The 22,876-nt window shown below is 50.5% G+C and overlaps 1 protein-coding gene across 1 annotated transcript in view; it reads left to right on the forward strand.

Annotated features, from left to right (window-relative positions):
* The first annotated feature begins 4,391 nt into the window (after nucleotides 1-4,391).
* Ccdc63 (coiled-coil domain containing 63) overlaps nucleotides 4,392-22,876 on the forward strand; it is a 29,455-nt gene continuing 10,970 nt past the window's right edge. The window contains exons 1-7 of the mRNA XM_032886956.1: nucleotides 4,392-4,532; nucleotides 12,035-12,135; nucleotides 12,592-12,828; nucleotides 15,628-15,817; nucleotides 18,211-18,330; nucleotides 20,448-20,629; nucleotides 21,708-21,889. Of these exons, the coding sequence (XP_032742847.1) occupies nucleotides 12,659-12,828; nucleotides 15,628-15,817; nucleotides 18,211-18,330; nucleotides 20,448-20,629; nucleotides 21,708-21,889 (844 nt within the window). The 5' untranslated portion in view covers nucleotides 4,392-4,532; nucleotides 12,035-12,135; nucleotides 12,592-12,658. The remainder of the gene's footprint in view (nucleotides 4,533-12,034; nucleotides 12,136-12,591; nucleotides 12,829-15,627; nucleotides 15,818-18,210; nucleotides 18,331-20,447; nucleotides 20,630-21,707; nucleotides 21,890-22,876) is intronic.

Genomic DNA, 22,876 nt, shown 5'->3' on the forward strand with positions numbered 1-22,876 from the left:
GTTGTCCTGAAGCTGGGGTCTCCCCAGGCTTGTGCCCACACTACCCAGATGACTGAAGGGCACTCACCCTTTGCCCATGGGTACTTGAGTGGCCACAGACCAGGCTGTCTGGTGGCCTGTTAGAATCTCACAGAGCGTCTGCCCCGTGGCTGTCATTACTTCTGCCTTAAGGCTGGGGAAACAGAGGCTCAGACTAAGGAGGGCAAAGCTGGGTCTTGGTGGAGACTGAACTGGAGCCCAGTGAGTCCAGATGTCTTGGTGATGCTCCTCTCTATCCCGGGGGCTCCCTGAGTTCTGAGCCAGAGTCTCTTAAGTAAATGCTGAGGAAATGCATGATAGACGTGTGACTGAATGAGAGATGGGGGAGGAGAAGGACAGGGGGAAGGGGAAGAAGGGGAGGGGAGAGAGAGGGGGAGGGAGAGGGAGAAGGAGAGATTTCCGGGGTGAGTCCTGCCTGTTGGGCTCAGGTCTAGGGGTTCTTTACAAAGCAGAGTGGTTTTGGAGCTAAAGTTTCAAAGAAGACAACCTTCTACGCAAATGAACAAACAACAAAGGGAGGAAGGAAAAAAAAAAAACAAACCCAAAATCAAAAAAACAAAAAAACAGACTGGAGAGATGGTTCAGAGGTTAAGGGCACTGTCTGCTCTTCCAGAGGTCCTGAGTTCAATTCCCAGCACCCACATGGTGGCTCACAACCATTTGTATTGAGATCCAATGCCCTCTTTGGGCCTGCAGGTATACATTCAGGCAGAAACCTGTATGATATACGAATAAAATAATAATAATAATAATAATTATTGATAATTAATAATAATAATAGTAATACCAAACAAAAAACCAACAATAACAACAAAACAAAACAAAAAACCAACGCTTGAGCAGGACTCATCAGCCGGGAAAGGGGCTTGTGGCCAAACCTGACGACCCGAGTTCGATTCCTGGAACACTTGTGATGGGAAGAGAAAACCAACTTCACAAATCGTCCTCTGACTTTATGTGCACTGTGCCCACACAATATAAATAAATAAATGTAATTATTATTTTCGTTCAAATTATGAGAAAGAGATAGTGCTGGGCTTTGGGGGGAAAATCTGACAAGAGGAGGTCGTGGGTGGAGGGCTGAGCAGGTCCAGTGTGAGGTGAGGACGGGGTTTCTAGCCGGGGAGAGCTGAACGGCAGAAAGGAACCCGTGGGCTGAAGGAGAGGACTCTGGCCAGGAGGAGAGCACATGCAAGGGTCCTGAGGTTGACTGAGGCAGCTGTGTTGAGAGAACATTCAAGCTGTAACAGGGCCCTGGACCAACTAAGACCAACACCACCTTAAAGACACCATTGTGACCTTGAAACCTATGTAGACCTGGGATGTCAAAGCGACAGGGAGCCGTTCTGTGGGGACCCTGTGATAGCTGATCTCCATTGTCCAGGATCAACTCAAACCCCAGCAGCTGGGCACTCCGGGGAAGGGTTATTTTTGATTGGAGCTTTCGAGGTGGCAAGATCCACCCTGAATCTGGGCCACACCTTCTGGTGGCAGCCCACATGACAGGACGCAGAAGAAACTTTCCCTTTTGCCTCCTTGCCTTCACCCTTGCTGGCAAGCTCACCTGCCCTGTCACCAAGGCACTCCTTGGTTGGTATTAGAACCAATTCCCAATGTAGACTGAAGACCAGCTGAGACATTCAGCCTCCTGGATTGGACAACTACCAGGTTTTTAGCCTTTTGGTTTGGAGACAGCCTTTGTTGAACAGCCAAATCTCATAAGCCATTCTAATCCATTCACACACACACACACACACACACACACACACACACACACACACACATATATATGTGTAATACACACATATGTATGTACACACACATATATGTACCTTCACACACACATATATACACACACACATATACACACATACATATACACACATATATGTACCTTCTCACACACACATACACACATATACACACATATATGTATATACATGTGCACAAACATGTACACATATGTACACACATATATGTATACACACATGTACCCGCATGTATACAAACATATCTACGTATACATACATATATGTACCTTCTCTCACACACATATACACACATATACATATACAGACATATATATACACATATATGTGCACATGTATGTATACACACATATGTACACACACGCACACACATATGTATACACATATATATGTTCTGTTCCTCAAAAGCAGTGGTTCTCAACCTTCCTAATGCTGTGACCCTTTAATACAGTTAGTTCCTCATGCTATGGTGACCCCCAACTATAAAATCATTTTTGCTGCTACTTCAGAACTGCAACTTTGCTACCATGATGAGTCATAATGTAAATATCTGATATCAGGATATCTCAGATTGAAAACTGTGACTAATAGAGAACCCTGACTAAGAAAGGCTGTCACCTTGTAGGATCCAGGCAACTTCCTGCCAGTCTTTATACCTGTCAGAGTTGTATAACACAATGGCTTGCCTTGGGCCAAGGCCCAGAGGGGTTAATTCACTTGCCCATGTCACACAGCCTGCACATAACAGAAGCAGGATTTGAGTAGGGGTCTATCAAAGCTTGCCCCGCCTGCTCACCTCTATAGCACCCATGGCTGAATTCCCCAAATAAATTTCCTTGAGGGGATACAAAGAAAATGAGCTCCTGCCACACTTGGGGTTAGAGAGATGACCTAGTGGGCAAAACCACCTGCTCTGAAGGCTCAAGGACCTGAGTTCGAATCCCCAGCACCCACATAAAGAAGCCAGACATGGTTCTGCATTTCTATAATCAATCCCAGCACTGAGGGTCAGAGATGGGTGGATCCAGAGTTCTCTGACCAGCCAGCCTAGATGAAATCTTGAGCTACACGCACGCACGCAGGCAGGCACACATGAAGACTTGTAAACTAGGACTAACTTTGAGTTAAAGAAAAATGCTGGGTGCGGATAGTAACTGGCTAGCAAGTGGGAGACCCTGGGGGTTCATTCCCAGCACCCAAAGATAAAACCACAAAGACACAGTAAAAGGACACAGGCCCTCGAAGGGCCGCCCGCTCTGGTGGATCCAGAGCGTTCTGGGAGCCTGCCAGCCACTCTCATTAAGTGACCTCTGACTTGGTCTCAGCGTTTATTTTTCTGGGACATTTAAAATCAGTTTAAGGTGACCCAGATCCGGAGCAGGGTGGGGGATAGCATCAGAAGACAGCTCTGCCTCAGTGACCTCTGCATGGAATCAAAGATGTTCCCAAATGCCGCCCCACCATCCCCCGCCCACGCTACGGCCACCATCCCCGCTGGGACCGATTATTAGCGGGTGTGCATGAGTGAATTTTGGGGTCACAGTGGGTAAGCGGATCCAGCCAGGCTGAGGCAGGTGACCTGAGTTCTTGGATAAGGGGATTAGTCTAAATCTGTCAGAGAAGGCATCTTCTCAAGGCAGCCTGGGAAGCCAGGATGTGAAAGCTGAACTTGGGAGCCCCTCTTCACATTCACAGCTCCCGCAGCCTGTGGAGATCCATCACTGAGGCTGAGTCCCTACACTGCGGTGTGGAAAACCCCAATCGCAAAGAATCTCGGGGAGGAAGCAGGGAAGCCGGGTGTGTGTGTAGGGTGAACTGAGCCTTCTTCTGATCCATGCCAGCTGAGATGACCATTGAACGGAGCCTGGTCCAGTCTGAGTTGGCGACCACGGCTTGGCCGGGTATTCTGTGTGACGTCATTGCCCTACGCTGGGCCTCAGTTTCCTCACCATCCCAAACCTGCACCCTGGCCTTGGCTCTGATGTTCTTTGCACTTTGCTCTTCGGCTTTCTCAGTCCCGTAAAATCAATGGTCGGCGTGGCTGGCTGACTCCCATTTCCCCACCATGATAATGGCTGACATTTCTAGGCCTGCAAGCAGGATCAGAGGTTTCCCCAGGCTCTGGCACCGCCCACAAAGCGATCAATGGGTGGTAGGAGCAGCCGGGAGGCCTCAGATTTTTCTAGAAGTATTCAGAGATTCCATCCACAAGCTGTCAGCCAAGGCAATCATGTAACCTCTCCTTGAGGAAGGGGTGACACACATACACCCAGTGAGTTCTTGGAAAAACCCAGAAATACATCATCTTCCCAACTCGACCTGACCCGAAATTTGACTTTTCCCAAGTTCTTGGCTACTTCCTGAGGTGGGTCATTGTCGCCGTGTTTTCAGAAGAGAAACTGGGGCTCAGGTATGGGAAGTGGGCACCAAGGTAGAACCCCAGACAGGCAGGGACACAAAGGACGGAATGGTCAACAGAGGCTTAAGGAACTGGAAATCTAGAAGTAGAAGCTTCCAGGTTCTATTTGTCACCAAGCCCCCAGCCCTCTGCTCGTCTTTTGTTTTCTCTGGTTGACGTGTGGGCCATGATCCTCCACATAGTTCCAAGAAGGCTGCCACAGCTCCCGACACCAAAGCCTCGTACAAGCAGAATCCCAACAGGAAAGGAAGGCGGACCAGTTGCTGATTTCCATGGACTCATCCGTATCACAGCCGCTGCAAATGGCAAGTTGTTGGATGTTTTAGTCTCTCTGCTGCTGTGAGCTTAGCTATTTATTCTGTCCCATGGGCTTTGGTTGGTGCCATTTGCTGAACAGTGCGCTGGGAGGTTCAAGGAGGCGTCTTCGCTCATCTGTCTAAGGCCTCACATGGTTTCTCTGATTGCCTAGTAGCTTCCTCACAGGGTGGCGGTCTCTTGGCCATTCTTCATAGCAGCTGGTCTGTCCCAGTATCCCCACCACCACCACCACCACAAGACGTTATCTTATACAGTTCCGACTCCCGGGGAGGGAGACCCTTTTTCTCTTGGTAGGTGGGGCTTTGGGTTTGCGGTGAAGGCTTAACTTAGTAGGTCTGTTTTGTCCAAACCCTGAGCATTCCCAGCGAAGGCATCTCCCTGCCTAGGCTCCTGGAAGATAACCTTCCAGCCCCCAGAACAAACACCGTGAGGGCCTGTGGCCTTGTATTTGAGCTGGGCCCCTATTGCAGGTGAGACCCAGTGTCTAAGATTGGCGGAGTTCATGCGCACGTGACTCTCACTAAACATCACAGATGCCAAGGCTTGGGGGCACTTTCTGCTGTCAGCAGTTTGCGTCTCATGCTGAGGCCGTGTGAACCCAGCCCTAGGCCCATTGTCTCCCGGACTCTGACCCTTGTCTTTAATCTCGTTGAGTTTAGTCTGTGCCCGTCACCGTGATAAGCCACAGTCAGCTTCTCTGTGTTCCTTCAGCCCGTCTGAGGGCTCGCTGAGCACAGAGGGTTCCAGCCTCCTTCTTCGGAGATGGTCTACAATAGAAAAAGTGATAGCGGGAGAGTCGAGCCTTCTCTGGGTGCTCTTCCCAGGACACATCCTCTAGGCTTCTCTTCAAGCCTCCCTTCCCTGGAAGCTTGCCCAACCTTGCTATCATATGCTGGGCGCGGCTAAATGGTCACAGTAATCTACTCCCAGGACCGGGCATCCCCAGGAGGAGCTGGTGAGGAAGATAAGCCGGAGGTTTCAGAGGTGATCCCATGAGATTTCAAGATGTCAAGGGCTGTGTCCAAAGTCTCACAGCCGATGGCCGCCCAGGTCTGTGTGACTCTAGGACCCAGACATTCAGGCTGCGTTGAGGATGGGGGACAAGGACAGCCTTAGGAGACTCCGTGGGCGTAGGCTGGGTCACCAGGGTGTGTCACAGAAGGCCATAGAAGGGAGGGGACACAGCGGATGTTTCCTCAAAGCTCTATACATTCTCGGAGGACTGAAAAAAAAGATCTTGCTCCTTTATGAAGAGAGGCTGGGGTTGGGGATTTAGCTCAGTGGTAGAGTGCTTGCCTAGCAAGCGCAAGGCCCTAAGTTGGTCCCCAGCTCCGGAAAAAAAAAAAAAAAAAAAAAAAAAGGAGGAAGAGAGGCTGGCATTGACCTGAAAATTGTTTATGCCACATTTATTTATTGACGGGGCAGCAAGCAGCAAGTGTATGTACGTCATAGCACACGTGCAGAGGTCGGAGGACAGCATTCTGGAGTCAGTTTTCTCCTTCTGCCTCGCCCAGCAATTGAACTCAGGCTTGGCAGGAGGTGCTCTTAACTGAGTGAATTTCACCATCCGGCTTTTGAAAACAATACAAGGGCTAGCGAGGGCTGAGGGGCCTGGGTTTGACTGGCAGCGGGTGTGTAAGAAGCCAGGCGTGCCCCAGTGCTGGGGAGCGGGTGGCAAGTAGCTCGACGGGGGCTAGCCCCAGGTCTCAGGGAAAAACTGTCTCAAAAAGAAAGGCATGTGGCTAGCGAGATGGCTCGGAGGTTAAGAGCACTGACTGCTCTTCCAGAGGTCCTGAGTTCAAATCCCAGCAACCACATGGTGGCTCACAACCATCTGTAATGGGATCCGATGCCCTCTTCTGGTGTGTCTGAAGACAGCATACTCATATACATAAAGTAAATCTTTTTTTAAAAAAAGAAAGGAAGGAAGGAAGGAAGAAAGAAAGAAAAGTGTGGGTTTGGAGTTTTAGCTCAGTGGTAGGGTGCTTGCCCTGAGCTCTGGGTTCAGGTCTCTGCTCTGGGGGGAAAAAAAAACAACGAACAAGGAAAAGAAAAAAATCATTTAACCAGGACTGATGGATGGGATCACAAATCAGGAACTTTCTCAGAACCTGCTCTCAGGGGATTTAGGAGGAGGAAGGAAAAGGCATGCAGGCCAGGGGCTGAGCCGCTGCCTGATCTGTGTGGAGTGGCTCACCCTGGTCCCATCAGGGAAACAGACTGGCCCTGGTGTGCTGTCCCATCAGATCCTAAATAGCTGGAGAGGCTGGGAGGAAGTCAAGCCCTTCTAGAGCTGGTTCAGGGCCCAATTCCCTGGTGGCAACAAAGAGGTACCGCAGGAGTTGGGGATGGGGGCGTTGGGAGACACTTGTCCTGACTGTTGAGGTCTTGGGGCTTCAGCTGAACTCACTAAACTGACAAGATGTATTAACGCTTAATCTTCTTTGGAGGCCTGCTTCTGCAAAGGAGCCTGGGAGCTGTAGTTTTTAAACGTTGTAGTTTTCAAGGTCTTCCCGTGCCATCCCAGGAGAAAGGAGAAAGAAGGGAAGGGAGAAGGGAGGAGAGAATAGCTTAGTCCCCTTGCCCAGGAGAGCAGGGCCACCCTTTTCTTGGAGCAGCCTGGGGCATCTCGTTCCTCCTGCCACCTCCAGATGGAGGCCAGGTGTCCCCAGTGTCTTGCAGGGTCATGGACCACAGTGTGGTGCCAAATTGAATTGGATGCTGGCTTCCCTCCCGGACTGGTCCCCATCACTGCCCTCTGGACAGAGTCCCTGCAGTTCAGGACACAAGAAGGTCACCTCTTTGTCATAGAGAAGATGAGCAGGGGAATGTGACGGCATGGCTGCTAGTGAGTTTTTGGAGAAAGCTGGGGTGAATCAGGGCTCTGCTTGGCTGCCTGTCCCAACATGCCAATTAGAAAGAGGAAGGGACAAAGACATAGACAATGTCTTTGTGTCAGTCAGTGTGGCCACCTGGGAAGAAGAGATAAAAGGGTTCGGTGACCCCAGGTTTATGTCCAGATGGAAGCTTTCGGTTGGCTTAGAGGAAGATTTGGGTTAGAGGCTGACTTGTCCGTGTGTCCTGCTGTTCCTGGTATCCAAAGAGGCTGCAGGTTTAGGGTGAAAGGGAGACCTTCACGTCTCTCTGTCAGGGCTGGAGGTGGAGGGTGGGGGTGGCAGTCTGGAGCAGTGCCTTGTGGGAGCTGACCTTTATCTGCCCCCTCAGTCTCAGTTTTGCATCTTCAGACTTCCAGGCCCTGAGCTCAGCCAGATGGACGGTGTCCTAAGGGATCAACACACTGACAAGACAAGCAGGAGTCTGACCTAAGGAGATACCATGGGGGCATGAGCGCAGCGTGCTGGCGCACATGTTCGGTCTGAGCACTTGGAGGCAGGCAGATCTCTGTGTGTTTGAGGTCAGCCTGGTCTACATAGTGAGACCCCTGCCTCAAAACACACAAACAAAAATGATAAACTAATGTACTCTAGGCTGCCTCCTTTAGTAGTTATAGCTGCTCTCTCAAAACCCCTTTCAGCTGGCTTGCCGAGGCACCCATTTAAGCCCAACAGTCTGGAGGCAGAGGCAGGTGGACCTCTGTGAGTTCAAAGCCAGCCTGGTCTCCAGAGTGAGTTCCAGGACAGCCCGAGCTAATAGCAAGACCCCCGTCTCGAAAGGAAAGGAAGAAAAGAAAAACAGTCAACTCCATATTGATACTGTGTGTTAGTGACAAAGTGCCACACCAGCGCCCGGCAGGCGACTTTTCATTAGCTCCAGTACACAACACCAGGCTCACAACTAACCAATCAATCAGTCCTTTGCCGTCCTGTGGTGGGGTTCATGCCCGGAGTCAAGTCTCTGGCCCGAAAGATCTAATTGGACAAAACTGGGCCAAGTGTCCTTTTCCTGTCCAATCAGAAGGAGCACAGATTGAGAACCCATGTGCCAGAGATGACAGGGGAAGGGGCCCGGATGGACACAGCCTCTCTACCTCTCTCCCCTTACTGAGCATTAGTGCTGGGATCCAAGGCTGAGCTGCCCTTGGCTCAACCCCAGTTCTTGTGAACTCAGTTGAAAGGGTTCAAATTGTAGTGTAGAAGAGAGGCAGGTATATCACAGAGCAAAGGGGAGAACATTCTCCAGGGGTACGAGGGGATCAAGGGACCCACCTACACTTCAGACAGGCTCTGCACAGTCCCTAGACTCCCCAGAACCCACCAGGTTGGTGTTCTGTTCAGGGGACTGACCAGCCCATCTGCGTCCACTGTTTCGGGAAGGGATAATCCTGGTCTGTGTTCTTTACTGATAAGTGCACTGCTGGATAAGGCTCTTGTAGGATTTAGACAGTTACCTATTAATGACACTTAAAGCAGTTCTGAGATGTCTCCGCGCTGGGCCAGAACTGTGAGTCAGAGCCCGTTCTTTCGGCTCCCAATAAAAATCCTGAAGTTGCAGCTTCAGGTTTTACAAGGGGCTAAAGATCTGGGAGGATGCCCTCTATGGAACCTGCAGTCTCAGTCAGTATCTGAAGAGCTAGCTGATCCTGCTGACCGCCTTCCAGAGGGCTCCCTCATGCTTGCAAGAGGGCTGCCAGCAACCAATGGAATACTTTTTTTTTTTTTTTTCCCGCTTTTTCAGCTATAGCAAAGCATCTTCCTCTTCTCTAACCTTGGGCTATGGGAAGCTCCTTTGGCTCCTATGAGACCAACGTAGGAAGTAATAATGCACCTGTTACCCCTGCCCCCAGACATGGTTTCCCGCATAGCTCTGGGTGTCTTGGAACTCACTCTGTAGAGCGGGCTGGCCTCGAACTCAAGAGATTCACCTGTCTTTACTTCCTGAATGCTGGGATTAAAGGCATTGGATCCACCGCCTGGCACCAGTTAGCCTCTTATGTTCCTAGTCCGAGCATTGGCAAGGGTGGGTTGATTTGGCCATCTGACCGTAATGGAGACTGTCCTGCTGTGTCATGAGGGCCAGCTGCTCCTGTTTGGTTAGCTGAGTGTAGACTGGAATCTGCTAAAGAGGATTCGTTTGCATTTGTTTGAGTGTTCCATTCCCTCCCTCCCTGGGCTATTCTCTTTCCTCTGGCTTCTCCATTAAATACCTCCTTTCTATAGCACAGTTAACTTAAGACAGCTAAAGGTTTGAACAGGGCAGCTGAGGGTAGCCCAGGAGTGCATTGCCCCGTCCCTTCTGGTAAATTGCGGTTTCTCCGTGGGTCGGGTGGTCTCGGCTGTCCGTAGAGAACGCGAGTCGCCGCTGTCACAAAGGTTCGGGTTCCAGGGCGGAGAACGCGGGGTGCGGAACTGGCTGCCGCTTGAGCGGCCACTACCCGGAACCGCGGGAGACGTGGGTGGTAAGTTAGGGTACACACAGCGCCCCCTGCCGGCGATGAGCACAGGCTGGGGGCTCCGGCAAGCCAGGAACCAGCAACTGCCACCGTAAATGCTCCCCAACCCCAAAGAGCGGTATCTTCTTCCAAGCGTCCTTGTATTTATTTATCGCTGATCCACTCATTTATTTGAGACAGTGTTATATCAGAGGCTGGCCTTGAAGTCGCGCTACAGCCAAAGATGATCTTGACCTCGTGAATCTTCCTGTTTCCACCTCCCAGGGGCTGGGATGTCAGGCCAGTACCGCCAAACCCAGCTTCATGTTTCTTTTTAAAACAAACCGTGTCACTCACTCAGGATCCCCGCAGAACCCACCTTGTCATTTAGAAGCGGGACGGAAGTGTGGGCTCCCTACTTTGGCTGTTACACGGGAGATGGGAAAGATATCGGGGACTAATGAACTGGGAGATGTTCAGGAGGCCTGGGGAAGGTCATTCATTCAAGCTGTGCTTGGGAGAGCTGACTTCTCCCCATCCGGAAGGCTCCAGAAACCAAGACGTGGTCTATGGTCATGACCTCTCCACTCACTGTAAGAATATTCTAGCATTATTTCTCCTTTAATTTGATTTACCAAACTTCAAGCCCCATGACATTTTCAAAACATCAGCTCACACAAGCTAGGGGCTGCCTGGGGCTAGCAACATTTTCGTTGCTTCTCAGCCTCCACCCCAGGCGTTCTCTCTGCCCAGAATTCCCCCTCCCTCTCCCTCGCCGCCCTCCCTCTCCTTCCCCCTCCTCCCCTTATTTGGCCCAGCTGGGTGAGTTTCTGTTCACTCTTCAGAACTCACGATATGAATAGGAACACCAACACATCTTCTTGGAGCCTTAGTATGGTGAGGGTGACTCGCCACCACTCAGTTCCCCACAACATTAAGCACACAGTAGGTGCTTGTTTGTATGCCAAACCGATGTACACATTCACACTGCCCTAACGCTCATGGTTTACAAGCCCCCAGAAAATTCATTTCACATTTTCTCATGGAAGGTCCTTCCATTCAGTGTGATTGGACATGACCCAATTGGACATGGCCTCTTCTGGTCTGGCTAAACCCTGAGGTTTTGGTGTTTATAGTTTATCTCTCCATGCCAGTTTGATTCTTGGAGCCCCGTGGAATTGGCTGCAGCGGCACTCCGGACCTTAGATCCCCAGGTTAAAATTCAGCCCGAATTCAGTTGCTGAATTCTCCCTAGTGAACAACAGGGGATTCCAGGACCACGGTAGTGGGCGGGGATTATGCAGATTAGGTGAGGGCGTGGCCCTCCTCTCTTTCCTGAGTACAAACTGAGGTTCCAGAGAGCAGTACAGATGCACCTGAGGTCCATCAGAGACTGGGGGAGAAATCTAAATAGAGAACCTGGGATTCCACATAGGACTTCCCAGTTTCTGGGACACAGTGGACCTCACAGCCCTTTGGGGCTTGTCAGCTTATGTCCCCTTGCCTAAGTGTCTCTGGGCAGTTGGCATTCAAGTTCTAATGTGATAAAATGCCCTTTTGGGTTACTGGTTCCTGACCTGAGAAGTCAGGTCTCTCTCTCTCTCTCTCTCTCTCTCTCTCTCTCTCTCTCTCTCTCTCTCTGTGTGTGTGTGTGTGTGTGTGGTATGTATCAGTGGGTAGTGCTGTCCCAGCATGCATGAGGCACCGGGTATGTAGCATATGCCTCTGATCCCAGCACTTTGGAGGTGAAGGCAGGAGGATCAGGAGCTCAAGGTCATCCTTGGCTACATACTGAGTTTGAGGTCAGCCTAGGCTACAGGAGACCCTGTCACAAAATCAATAACCAAAACAGCTCCATCAGGCTCATCACTGGGGGCCTCTGTGCCCCTTTCCTTTAGAGATGTGAGGAGAAGGGTAAGTGACAGGCTGGAGCCATCTGCCCAGGTCCTAATAATAAACCGGGAGAGGAAGAAGTTCCGGCACTATCGGATCTGGGGGGAGGGTCTCTTGTTACACCCAGCACCATCTGCCATCTCCCCTTGTATGCCAAGCTGTGGGCAGAAGAGGGGACTGTGAGGAGGAGGAGAGGAGAGGCCCATGGGTCCTCACTGCTAGCAGGGTGGCCCACTTCCGTTTGTTTTCCTCTTTCACTCTGGGCAGGACATTGCAGACAGAGGAGACACTGAGAGAACGAGAAAGAAGTGGGCTTGCTAGCTTTGACCTCCAGGACCCAGTGTCTAAGCAGAAAGGAAGCTTAGACGGTGAGCTGGTCACTCAATGTCCCTTCACATACCAACCATCCTACCCCAGCACCCCCTCCCTGAGCATCAACTTTATAGATGGGAGGCCAGAGACAGTGACTCTCTCCAAGTCCCACAGTAGGGTTAAGACTTAAACTCAGGACCCTAGAGACTTCTCAACTCAGCAAGACACTACTACAGGGAGTTTGACGGTAACCCGGCAGTCCAGGGTGGGTCTACCCTATGACAGACAAGCAGATGAGACCACCTCAGGGTGGGCTCTCCCTTGTCCTTGGAACCACCTGGAGGCTTCTCTGGTCACCCGGGCCTTCTTTTTTTTTTTTTTTTTTTTTTTTTTTTTTTTTTTTTTTTTTCGGAGCTGGGGACCAACCCAGGGCCTTGCGCTTCCTAGGCAAGCGCTCTACCACTGAGCTAAATCCCAACCCCACCCGGGCCTTCTTTCTCTATCTTGCCCAGATTGAAGCAACAAAGAAAGAAGGTCTCTTTAGGTCACCTGGGCATCCTCTTTCTCTGTCTTGCCCAGATGAAGAAACACAGGAGGAAGGGGTCTGAACCCCTTCCGGAACTTTCCGAGAAGGCCAAAGAGCAGCTGGCTGAGGCAGAGCTACGGAAACTAAGGCAGCAGTTCCGGAAGATGGTAGAGAGCCGAAAGTCTTCCAATTTCCGCAACCAGCGGATGATCGCCAGCCAGTAGTAAGAGGGGTGTGCTGGTGCGGGTCTAGAGTACAGCTGGGGCCAGGGGCCACACTGAACCCATCTGGGGACCAGAGACCTTTTATCCTATGCTTTAGAGCTTCACGGGAGGATCCAGAGGTCTCCGGAGGACGGGTGGTCCTCAACCAGGCCCCGTTTTCCTCTCCGATGCCCCTCTTGCCCTGCGGTCCTTGCAGACAACACTCTTACGTATCAATCCCAGTTCCAGCACAACCGGAAGCTGATTGGTTGAGGTGTTCACTGCTGTCCAGTCCAACGAGCTGCGGCAGTGACTGGGCGGGGCCAAAGGATCCCAGAGGGTCAGGGAATGTTCCCACGCTGCCACAGCGCCCATCCTTTTGCAACTGGGGGAACGTGTCTGTAAGTTCCATCAAAGAGAACCTCGCTGTCAGGATGTTTGGAGTTCAGAGAAGGGCGCGAAGGGGATCTTTCCTTTTCCGTGGGTTCATTTACTCGGGGCTTGGCTGGTCCCTACCCTAGTGTACAACCCCGTTAATTTTTAAAAGGCGGTTTTTAAAGAGCACTTTAGCGCCATCTGTTGGAAAAGCGCTCATTTTGTAGAACAAGACAAAGTGCCTTGGGGTCGGTAAGATGATCCCGCTAGTCTGATGGCACCTACAAGGTTAGAGGGAGAGAACTGACTTCCGTGTTGTTTCTTGATCTCCATATGCACAGGGTGGGATGCTAACACCCACGCATATGTCCATACATTCATGCATACACAAATATATGGTGGAAGAGAAAAGCGGACGCTGGAGAGGTGGCGCAGCGATAAAGAGTACTTGTTGCTCCCTCAGAGGACCTGAGTTGGGTTCCCACGACCCACATCTGTCTCACAGCCACCTGTAACTCCAACCCCAAGGATTCTATCACTTTTCTGGCCTCTACAGGCACCCCCCTCCATGCCTACTCTAATGCCTATAAATAAAACGACAGAATAAATGCATTGCTGTGCATGGTGGCATACATATCATACGCCTTTAATACCAACACTCTGGAGAGCTGGATCTCTGAATTTGAAGGCCATGTGCTCTACACATGTTCTGAACTAGCCAGGGCTACACAGTGAGCCTGCATCTCAAGATTTCAAAAGGAAAACACGAACACGCTCTGTGAAGTTCTCCCTTATACTTCAGGGTACCTGCTCCCTTTGCCCAGCCCCAGCCCCGCCTACCCGGCAGCTGCTCTGTAACAAAGTAACCACTCTCTCTTGTGACCGGCTCAGGCCAGCTCAGCTGAGGTGCGTTTTCCTTCTGCCTTAACAAGGTCCCCCTCCAGGTGGGAGTTGAGGGGGCAGAAGTCCCAGCAACCTTGGAAAAGACCATCTGCTAGGTTCATTAGTTACACATGGCGTCCAAATGGTAGCCAAATGGTTTGGTTCTGGAGGCACACCAAGAGTGGCTTAAGGGTTCCCTAGCCTCGTGAGACTAAGCAGGTGTGCCAGACAATGCAGGGTCAGGGCATCCTTGTTATTATTGTCGTTACAGATGGTCCCATTAGATAGTTCCATTCCTGGACCTTGGCCCATTGGCTTCTGCTTCTTTTAAATAAAGTTTTATTGGCACAGCCATGGGAGTCATGTCTGACCCTGCAGTGACAACTCCACTTCAGGATGAGTTGAATTACAAAGGGGTCTCTCAAAGTCTATACTGTTTCTTGAGGCTTTTTGTAGGCACTGGCTTGCTAATCTACATTCTAGAACATTCTAGAACATTCCTTAGCTTTCTGCAGCAGCGCTCCCAGCAGATGGATGGGCACAGCTCACTTGAGGCTCTTGTTGCAAGGCAGGCTGTACCCCTGCTGAGGTCCAGTTGGAGTCTGAGATCTCAGACCTCCTAACATGCCAAGTGCCGATGTCTGTCCGAAGCCTTCCCAGTTTCCCTCCACTCTATTTCCTGATCCTTGCTCAGCTCCTCCCATCCCCTTCCCATAGCTCAGCCAGTTTGACACATTGCTAGCCTCAGAGAGAGGCCTGGCCAAGGGATCAAGGTTATTGTACAGCTCCATGTTGATACAAACTTCAGAGTCCTGCTCCAGTTTTGTTTTGTTTTTTTGTTTTGTTTTGTTTTGTTTTGTTGTTGTTGTTCATGCATGTGCACATGTAGGAGTCAGAGATCAGAAGTCAATTTTTGGTGCTCCTCAGGGACCATCTGCCTTCTTATTTTTTAACTACATGTTTACTTAGTCCTTGGGTGTATGTATAAGGCTCGTGCTTGGCCGTCAGAGGACAAACTTGTGGGATTCCAGCCTCTCCTTCCTTCATGTGGATTTCAGAGATCAAAGTCAGGTAGCCGTGCTTGGCTGTCAGTGCCTTCACTCATGGACCCATCTTGCGAGCCCCATCTTGGTTTTGTCAAGACTGTCTCATTAGCCTGGAGCTCCCTGACTAGGTTGGCTGGCTTGACAGCTAACTCAGGGATCTTCCCATCTCCACATCCCAAACCTGATTGTGTGCACAGGTACTGGGATGGACCTCAGGTCTACAGGCTTATACAGGAAACACCTTACTAACGGTACCAGCTCCCGAAGCTACTCGGTGAAGGATTTTCACTCATACCAGGGCAGCCTTCCCCTAAGGAGGGTGGAGCAGGAGAGATGGGGACGATTGGAGTCAGGGACATGGGGCTCCAGATCTCAACCTGAGCCCCCTACCCGGAAACCCTCCTTGTACCGGAACCCCTGCCATCCCTCAGGCTCCTTTCAGGGGTAGGATTCCCTGTGGGTTCCGTGAAGGTGGTTTAGGGGCTACTGGGCTAAGCTAGAACCACCTTCCTTCAGCAAGGAGATAGAGAATTTGAAAGCGGAACAGGCAGAGACCACCTTGCTTCTGAGCCTCGTGAAGTCGCCAAAGAACCTAGACCTCAACCAGAAAAATTTCACCGAGCTGCGCTTCCTGCTGCAGACCAAGGGGGACTACGAGGCGCTGATCTCCTCCATGAAGGTGCTGCTGGGAGAACTGGATGACAAGGTGAGACTTCCCTGGGGGGGACGGGGACAGAACCGCCACGGTGCCCTAGGCAGAGTGGAACATCGCATGGGAGCTCAGTTCCATCAACCCTGCGTGTCCCCTGCCACCTCGAGTCTCAGAACCAATCCCAGCATCCTTAGCATCGGACAACAAGGGCAAGGTTTTGATGCTGTAACTAAGATCGCTCTGGGCTTCAAACGATGCCAGTGTCTCCCGCCTCCATGCTGTGCACCAAACATGGGTTAGAGAATGGGCCGTTATCTTTTCGTTCTGAGACTGTGGGTAGCATCTCTCAGGGACATTGACAGGTGTCAATGGCAGGAGAAAAGCCTTCTGGGAGGTCTCACGTTGGCCATGAGGTAGACATGGCATTCTGAGCATGATTCATCGGTTCAAAATAGTCCCTCAAGACCGTGTATCATTGGATGATGGCGTTACCTGTGTTTCTCACTGCGTCCCAACCTTTCCCCTTAGGAAAGGGGAGGGTTCCCCTGAGTCACTGTGTTGGGAGTATGTAACTCGTTAATTCATTTGCATTTACTTATTTTTTATTTTTAAAGATTTGTTTATTTATTATATATAAGCACACTGTAGCTGTCTTCAGACACACCAGAAGAGGGCATCGGATCCCATTACAGATGGTTGTGAGCCACCATGTGGTTGTGGGAATTGAACTCAGGACCTCTGGAAGAGCAGCCAGCCCTCTTAACTGCTGAGCCATCTCTCCAGCCCGCATTAACTTATTTTTGAGGCATATATCTGTAACCCTGGCTAGCCTGGAATTCACTGTATAGACCAGGCTGGCCTGGAAGTCACAGAGATCTACTTGTCTCTGCCTCCCAAGTGCTGGGAATAAAGGTATACCAGGCCACCCTTACTCCCTTTTTGTTTTGTTGTGATATTTTATTTTTATTTTTATTTTATTTTATTTTTTTTTTCCGGAGCTGGGGACTGAACCCAGGGCCTTGCGCTTGCTAGGCAAGCGCTCTACCGCTGAGCTAAATCCCCAACCCCGATATTTTATTTTTAAAGTGTGTGTGTGTGTGTGTGTGTGTGTGTGTGTGTGTGTGTGTGTGTGTGTGTGTGAAAGTAGTGCCCGGGGATTAAATCCCCTGGAACTAGACTGTTGAGCCGATCCTGTATATTCCCATTGTTATGGGTGCTGGGAACCAAACTCACATCTTCTGTAAGTCCCCAGGCAATGGAACGTAGGACCTTGTGCCACGTCTTCTATTACTGACTGTGTTTCAGTCCCTTAATTCATTTGGAACCAATGTGGGGACCCAAGTAAGACTGTGAATGACGGGGCTAGAGAGATGGCTCAGCGGTTAAGAGCACTGACTGATCTTCCAGAGGTCATGAGTTCAATTCCCAGCAACCACATGGTGGCTCACAACCATCTGTAAAGAGATCTGATGCCCTCTTCTGGTGTATCTGAAGACAGCTACAGTGTACTTATATAGAATAAATGAATAAATCTTTAAAAAAAAAAAAAAAAGACTGTGAATGACACTAAATTCAAATGCATTTTGATATGTGAACACTCTGGTCCAACATATTTAAAATGGCCCTGAGAAATCCTTTTTGCAAAAGGCCCACAGTCCTACTTGGGTTTGGCAAGCTACGGTGTCTCTGTGGCAATTCCAGCCGTACAGAAATGACTGGCTTGGCTGTTCCAATAAATCTTTATTCGTAACAATAAGCCACGGGCCAAAGGGCTGTGGTTTGCGGCCCTTGGTGTGACTGACTCTGCAAGAGACTGCACAGGCGTGGAGAGCCGTCAAGGCTTCAGCCGGGTGCTCCTGCCCAAGGTGGGCTTCTTGTGTTTGCAACCCAAAGAACATGTCTGAGGTGCTGATGACCTAATCTCCCAAGTGGAGACCTCGGAACGTTTCAGATCCATCAAAGATAGTCTTCCCATGATGCCACACCTGGCCACTTCAGGAAGAGCCCCCAGTCCCATTCATAATCGGAGAAACTGGACGTGCAGGGAGTATCTCAGACGGGTACCGGGAAGTCACAGCAGCATCATGGAAGCAGCTGCAGGTGTTCTGTAACCCCATTCTAGGCATTTCTCAGGCGAGCAGTGTTGACAACCAAGTGTGACCCCCCACAGGGGCCAGTGCCGTTTCCTCTAGAAACTGTGGCTTGGGGAGGGAGGCTGGAGAGAGGGGGGATTTCTGTTCACGGGTAGGAAAATTCACACGCAGAGCCAGTTTTTTTTCTTTACCCTGGGTGGGGTGGGAGTAAGTCAGACAGAGCAGGAACCTGGGAGTCAACGTCACTTTGCCTTTAACCCCATCCCCCCCCCCCCGTGGGAATGGTCAGTCTGTGCTCAGCCGATCCTGGTGCGGCTGGATGCTCCCCATCCCTCCCCTCTCTCCCAACCTCAGATTGTTCAGATGGAGAGAAAGATCACAAACCAGAGACAGATCTTCTTCAAGACACAAGAGGCCAACAATCCCCGGAGGCTGCAGAGACAGATCCACATCCTGGAGACCAGACTGAACCTGGTAGGTGACGGGCTGCTCTCTAAAGCCTCAACCCCCCATCCAACCTACATTGCACCCCCACTTCCGATCCCACTGCACTCCCCTGCCCTCACCCCCACTCCCACCACCCCCCTCTGTGCTCTCAGATTATGAAGCCTGACCTCTGACCTGTCAGCAGAACTTATGGTTAGAACTTGGTGCTTGGAAGAAGGTGGACTGAGAGGCAACCCTCACCCTCGATAGCACCCCCTCACCCCATTCCTGACCCCAGGCCCTAAATTGGTTTTGCCAGTGTTCTATGAAAGCAACAGAAAGGCAAACTTTTGTTTTTATGTTTTTATTTTATTTTTTGGGGGGGAAGGGGCGCAGGTTCACTATAGTTCTGGAACTTGAAATGTTCCAGCTTGGCTTTGGACTCATGGCTATCCTCCTGTCTCTGTTTCCTGAGTGCTAGAATTACAATTGAATGCCACCATCCCCAACTGGAGTTAATTTCCCCCCTTCTTTCCTTCTCCGTCCTCCCTCTCTTTCCTCTCTCTCTTTCGCTCTTTCTGGGTCGGCTTCAGCGCAGGCTGGCCTGGGGTTCACTATGCAGCTGTAGCTGGACTTGAACCTTCCAATCCTCCTGGTTGCCTGCTGAGTTCTGGGGTCACAGTTGTGCACCCACCCCACCCAGTTGGTGTATTTTAATTTTCTTTAGAAGCTCTCATACTGTTCCCCAAACCCTTCAAGGGCAGGACTGGCCTACACGTCCATGAACAGTGTAACCAATATCACCTTTAAAAAAAAATTTTTTTAAATCAAGATCCATTTGTTCAGAGGTAGAGAGAAATGGGGACTAAGAGAATGTCCCCACTCCTGTCAGTCACTCTGTCCCCACACACCTGTCACACTTCCCCCATAACTGTCACACTGTCCCCACACCTGTCATGCTGTCCCCACACCTGTCACTCTGTCCCCACACCTGTCACATTGTCCCCACACCTGTCACTCTTTCCCCGCACCTGTCACACTGTCCCCATACCTGTCACGCTGTCCCTACATCTGTCACTCTGTCCCCACACCTGTCACTATGTCTCCACACCTGTCACACTATCCCCACACCTGTTACTCTGTCCCTACACCTGTTATTTACACTGTTCCCACACCTGTCATGCTGTCCCCACACCTGTCACTCTGTCCCCACACCTGTCACATTGTCCCCACACCTGTCACTCTTTCCCCGCACCTGTCACACTGTCCCCATACCTGTCACGCTGTCCCTACATCTGTCACTCTGTCCCCACACCTGTCACTATGTCTCCACACCTGTCACTCTTTCCCCGCACCTGTTACTCTGTCCCTACACCTGTTATTTACACTGTTCCCACACCTGTCATGCTGGCTGCTTCCGCACCTGTCACTCTGTCCTCACATCTGTCAAACTGTCCCAGCACCTGTCACACTGATCTCATTGTCAGAACATGGCTCTGACCTGAGGTCTTTTTTTTTTTTTTAAATAGTATAGAACAGAGTTTATTCAGGGCATGGGGAGGAAGTTGATAGGATAGTAGGGTGGAGAAAGAGAAGTAGAAGAATAGAAGAGGAGTAGAGGCTGGCCATGAGCATGTGGAGGGAAGGGGGAGGGGAATGGGGACAAAGGGGACAAAGGGGAAGAGGGTGAGAGAGAGAGGAGCAAGAGAGCAAGAGCCCCACCCTAAAGTCTTAAGATTAATGACTTACCTTAACTAACATAATTAAGGGAAGGCACCAAGACATTTTACCCCCAAATCTTCTGTTTCATTTTCTTTCACAAGCACAGCACCAACATTACACCTTACAAAATGAGTATTTTGTTACTATTTCTCAAAGTCCGATCTGTGTTGTATCTTTTCTGGACCGACCCCAAATGTCTTTTAAAGACTGAGTTGATCTAGACCCCTGCCTGGAGTTTTGGAATTCTCAAATCTCAGTTTAGAATTAGCTACTTTTAATGGGGAGGGACTTTGCCTCCAAAGGGATGAAGGAGAGACATTGTAACAGCCAGTCTGGGCTGGGTGCTGCTGGCACCCAGTGGGCAGCAGCAATACCCTGACATCTGCCCCTGGATGGTCCAGTCTCTGGGTATGAGACCCTGTTTGAAGCACAGCCTCCCACAGGTCACTGTCCACTTTGACACGATGTTGACCTCCAATGCCCAGCTCCGGAAGGATATTGAGGATCTTCTCTTTGAAAAGGCCGCCTACGACCACGTCTACCAGCAGCTTCAGCGGCGTCTGCAGACACAGAAGAAGACCATGAATGTGGCCATTGAGCAGTCTACCCAGGCCTATGAGCAGAGGTGCTTGGGGAGGCCCAGCTCCCAGCTCATCACCCACTTGCTCCTCTTGAATGCCAGGGCCATAAGTTGCAGTCCCCAGTCACCATGTTTCCAGCAGGGTGCTGGGCACCTTGGTGCTCCGTCCTCTTCCCACAGCCTGAGGAATTGGTGTCTTCTTTTTTCTCAAAACAAACAGGGAGCCCATGGAAGAAAATGCAGTTGGGAGAGCTGTAATTTCAGCTCTCTGTCCCCTACGTGGTCTCTGGTGCTGGTCTGCAAAGTCTTTTCTGGCACAGAATGAGGCTGTGGAGAGAACTGGCCCTAGAGTCAGACATGTCTGAGGCTGACTTCTGACTTCCACCTGCATCTGGATTCTTATAGAATCCATGTACAGTGCAGAAACTGATCCATACATACAAGGGGCAAGTGATGGTGGTGATGGCAGTGGTGGTGGTGAGGATGATGATGATGATGGTGATAGTGATGGAGGTGGTGGTGGTGATGATGGTGGTAATGGTGGTGATGGTGGTGGTGGTGATGATGATGGTGGTGATGGTGGTGGTGGTGATGGTGATGATGGTGGTGGTGGTGGTGGTGGTGGTGGTGGTGGTGGTGGTGGTGGTGGTGGTGGTGGTGGTGGTGGTGGTGGTGGTGGTGATGGTGGTGGTGGTGGTGGTGATGGTGATGGTGGTGATGGTGATGGTGGTGATGGTGGTGGTGGTGGTGATGATGGTGGTGGTGGTGGTGGTGGTGATGGTGGTGATGGTGGTGATGATGGTGGTGATGGTGATGGTGATGATGGTGATGGTGGTGGTGGTGGTGGTGGTGGTGATGGAGGTGATTATTATATTAGTGGTGAAGATGGGATTACTCCTGCTGCTGCTAACAATAAACAGGGTGTCAGGAAAATCACTTCCTTGGGGTGCTAAAAAACTCGCAGCTCTCGTAGGATCCCAAGTTTGGTTCCTACCACCAGAAAAAAAAATTGCAAGCACACCCTGTTGGCCACTGGGCAGGCATGCAGTCCTCTGGACTGGCAAGGGAGAGGAAGAGAGGAAGAGAGAGAGAACACCCCGCCCCACCTTCCGTCTCCCCACAGAGTGGAAGCCATGGCTCGGATGGCTGCCATGAAGGACCGCCAGCAAAAAGACATCTCTCAGTACAACCTGGAGATCCGAGAGCTCGAACGCCTGTATGACCACGAGAACAAACTCAAGTCCTTTCTGCTTGTCAAGCTCAATGACCGCACGGAATTCGAGGAGCAGGCCAAGAAGCAGGAAGGTACCAGCCAGTCTTCTCCTCCACCTCTCCGTGGGCATAATGTTTGTGTGCACTGTGTAAAGACGCTCCCCGTGTGGTTCAAATGCTGACCTCTCCACCCTCATCTTGTTTTATCCCAGACAAGGCATGGTAGTGCTTACGTCAAGAATCTCCCGTCTCAAGTTTGTATAAGCAATGTTTACCATTTGTTCTCCATCTTGTTGATAAAAGCTGATTACTCAGTGGCTAGGCAGAAGAGAAGATAGGGCAGGGCTTCTGCCAGTAGGGGTTGGGAGGAGGAAGGAAGGAAGGAAGGAAGGGAGAGAGAGAGAGAGAGAGAGAGAGAGAGAGAGAGAGAGAGAGGTTGTTGCAGTTTGAGTCATGAGAATAATCTTTTTTTTTAATTATTTATTTTATTTATATAAGTACACTACAGCTGTCTTCAGACACACCAGAAGAGGGCATCAGATCTCATTATAGATGGCTGTGAGCCACCATGTGGTTGCTGGGAATTGAACTCAGGACCTGTGGAAGAGCAGTCAGTGCTCTTAACCACTGAGCCATCTCTCCAGCCCAAGAATAATCTTTACATAGCACACAAAAATATTGTCTATACCCTCAACCCCTTCTCATAGTTGGGCTGACAATCATAGCCAATAAAAACACAGCACACCTGGTTAAGTATGTGCCATGTGGTGTTTGGGATACACTTCTTTTTTTTTTTTTTTTTTTTCCGGAGCTGGGGACCGAACCCAGGGCCTTGCACTTCCTAGGCAAGCGCTCTACCACTGAGCTAAATCCCCAACCCCTGGGATACACTTCTACTGGGAGTGGTTTGTTTCTTAGCTGCAGTGAGGACAGAATTCAGCTTTTGGAAGCACAGTTGGGCCTGGGATTCACATGTGACTGCTTGCATGTGTTTGTCTGCCAGCCACAACCCGCAGATGTTTTTTTACCCTGTCTGTAATGCAGGGGAGCTTTGAGATCTGCTAGACCTGGTATAGGGTT

The sequence above is a fragment of the Rattus rattus genome, chromosome 16 (genome assembly GCF_011064425.1).
Source record: "Rattus rattus isolate New Zealand chromosome 16, Rrattus_CSIRO_v1, whole genome shotgun sequence".
In the NCBI taxonomy this organism is placed as follows: Eukaryota; Metazoa; Chordata; class Mammalia; order Rodentia; family Muridae; genus Rattus; species Rattus rattus.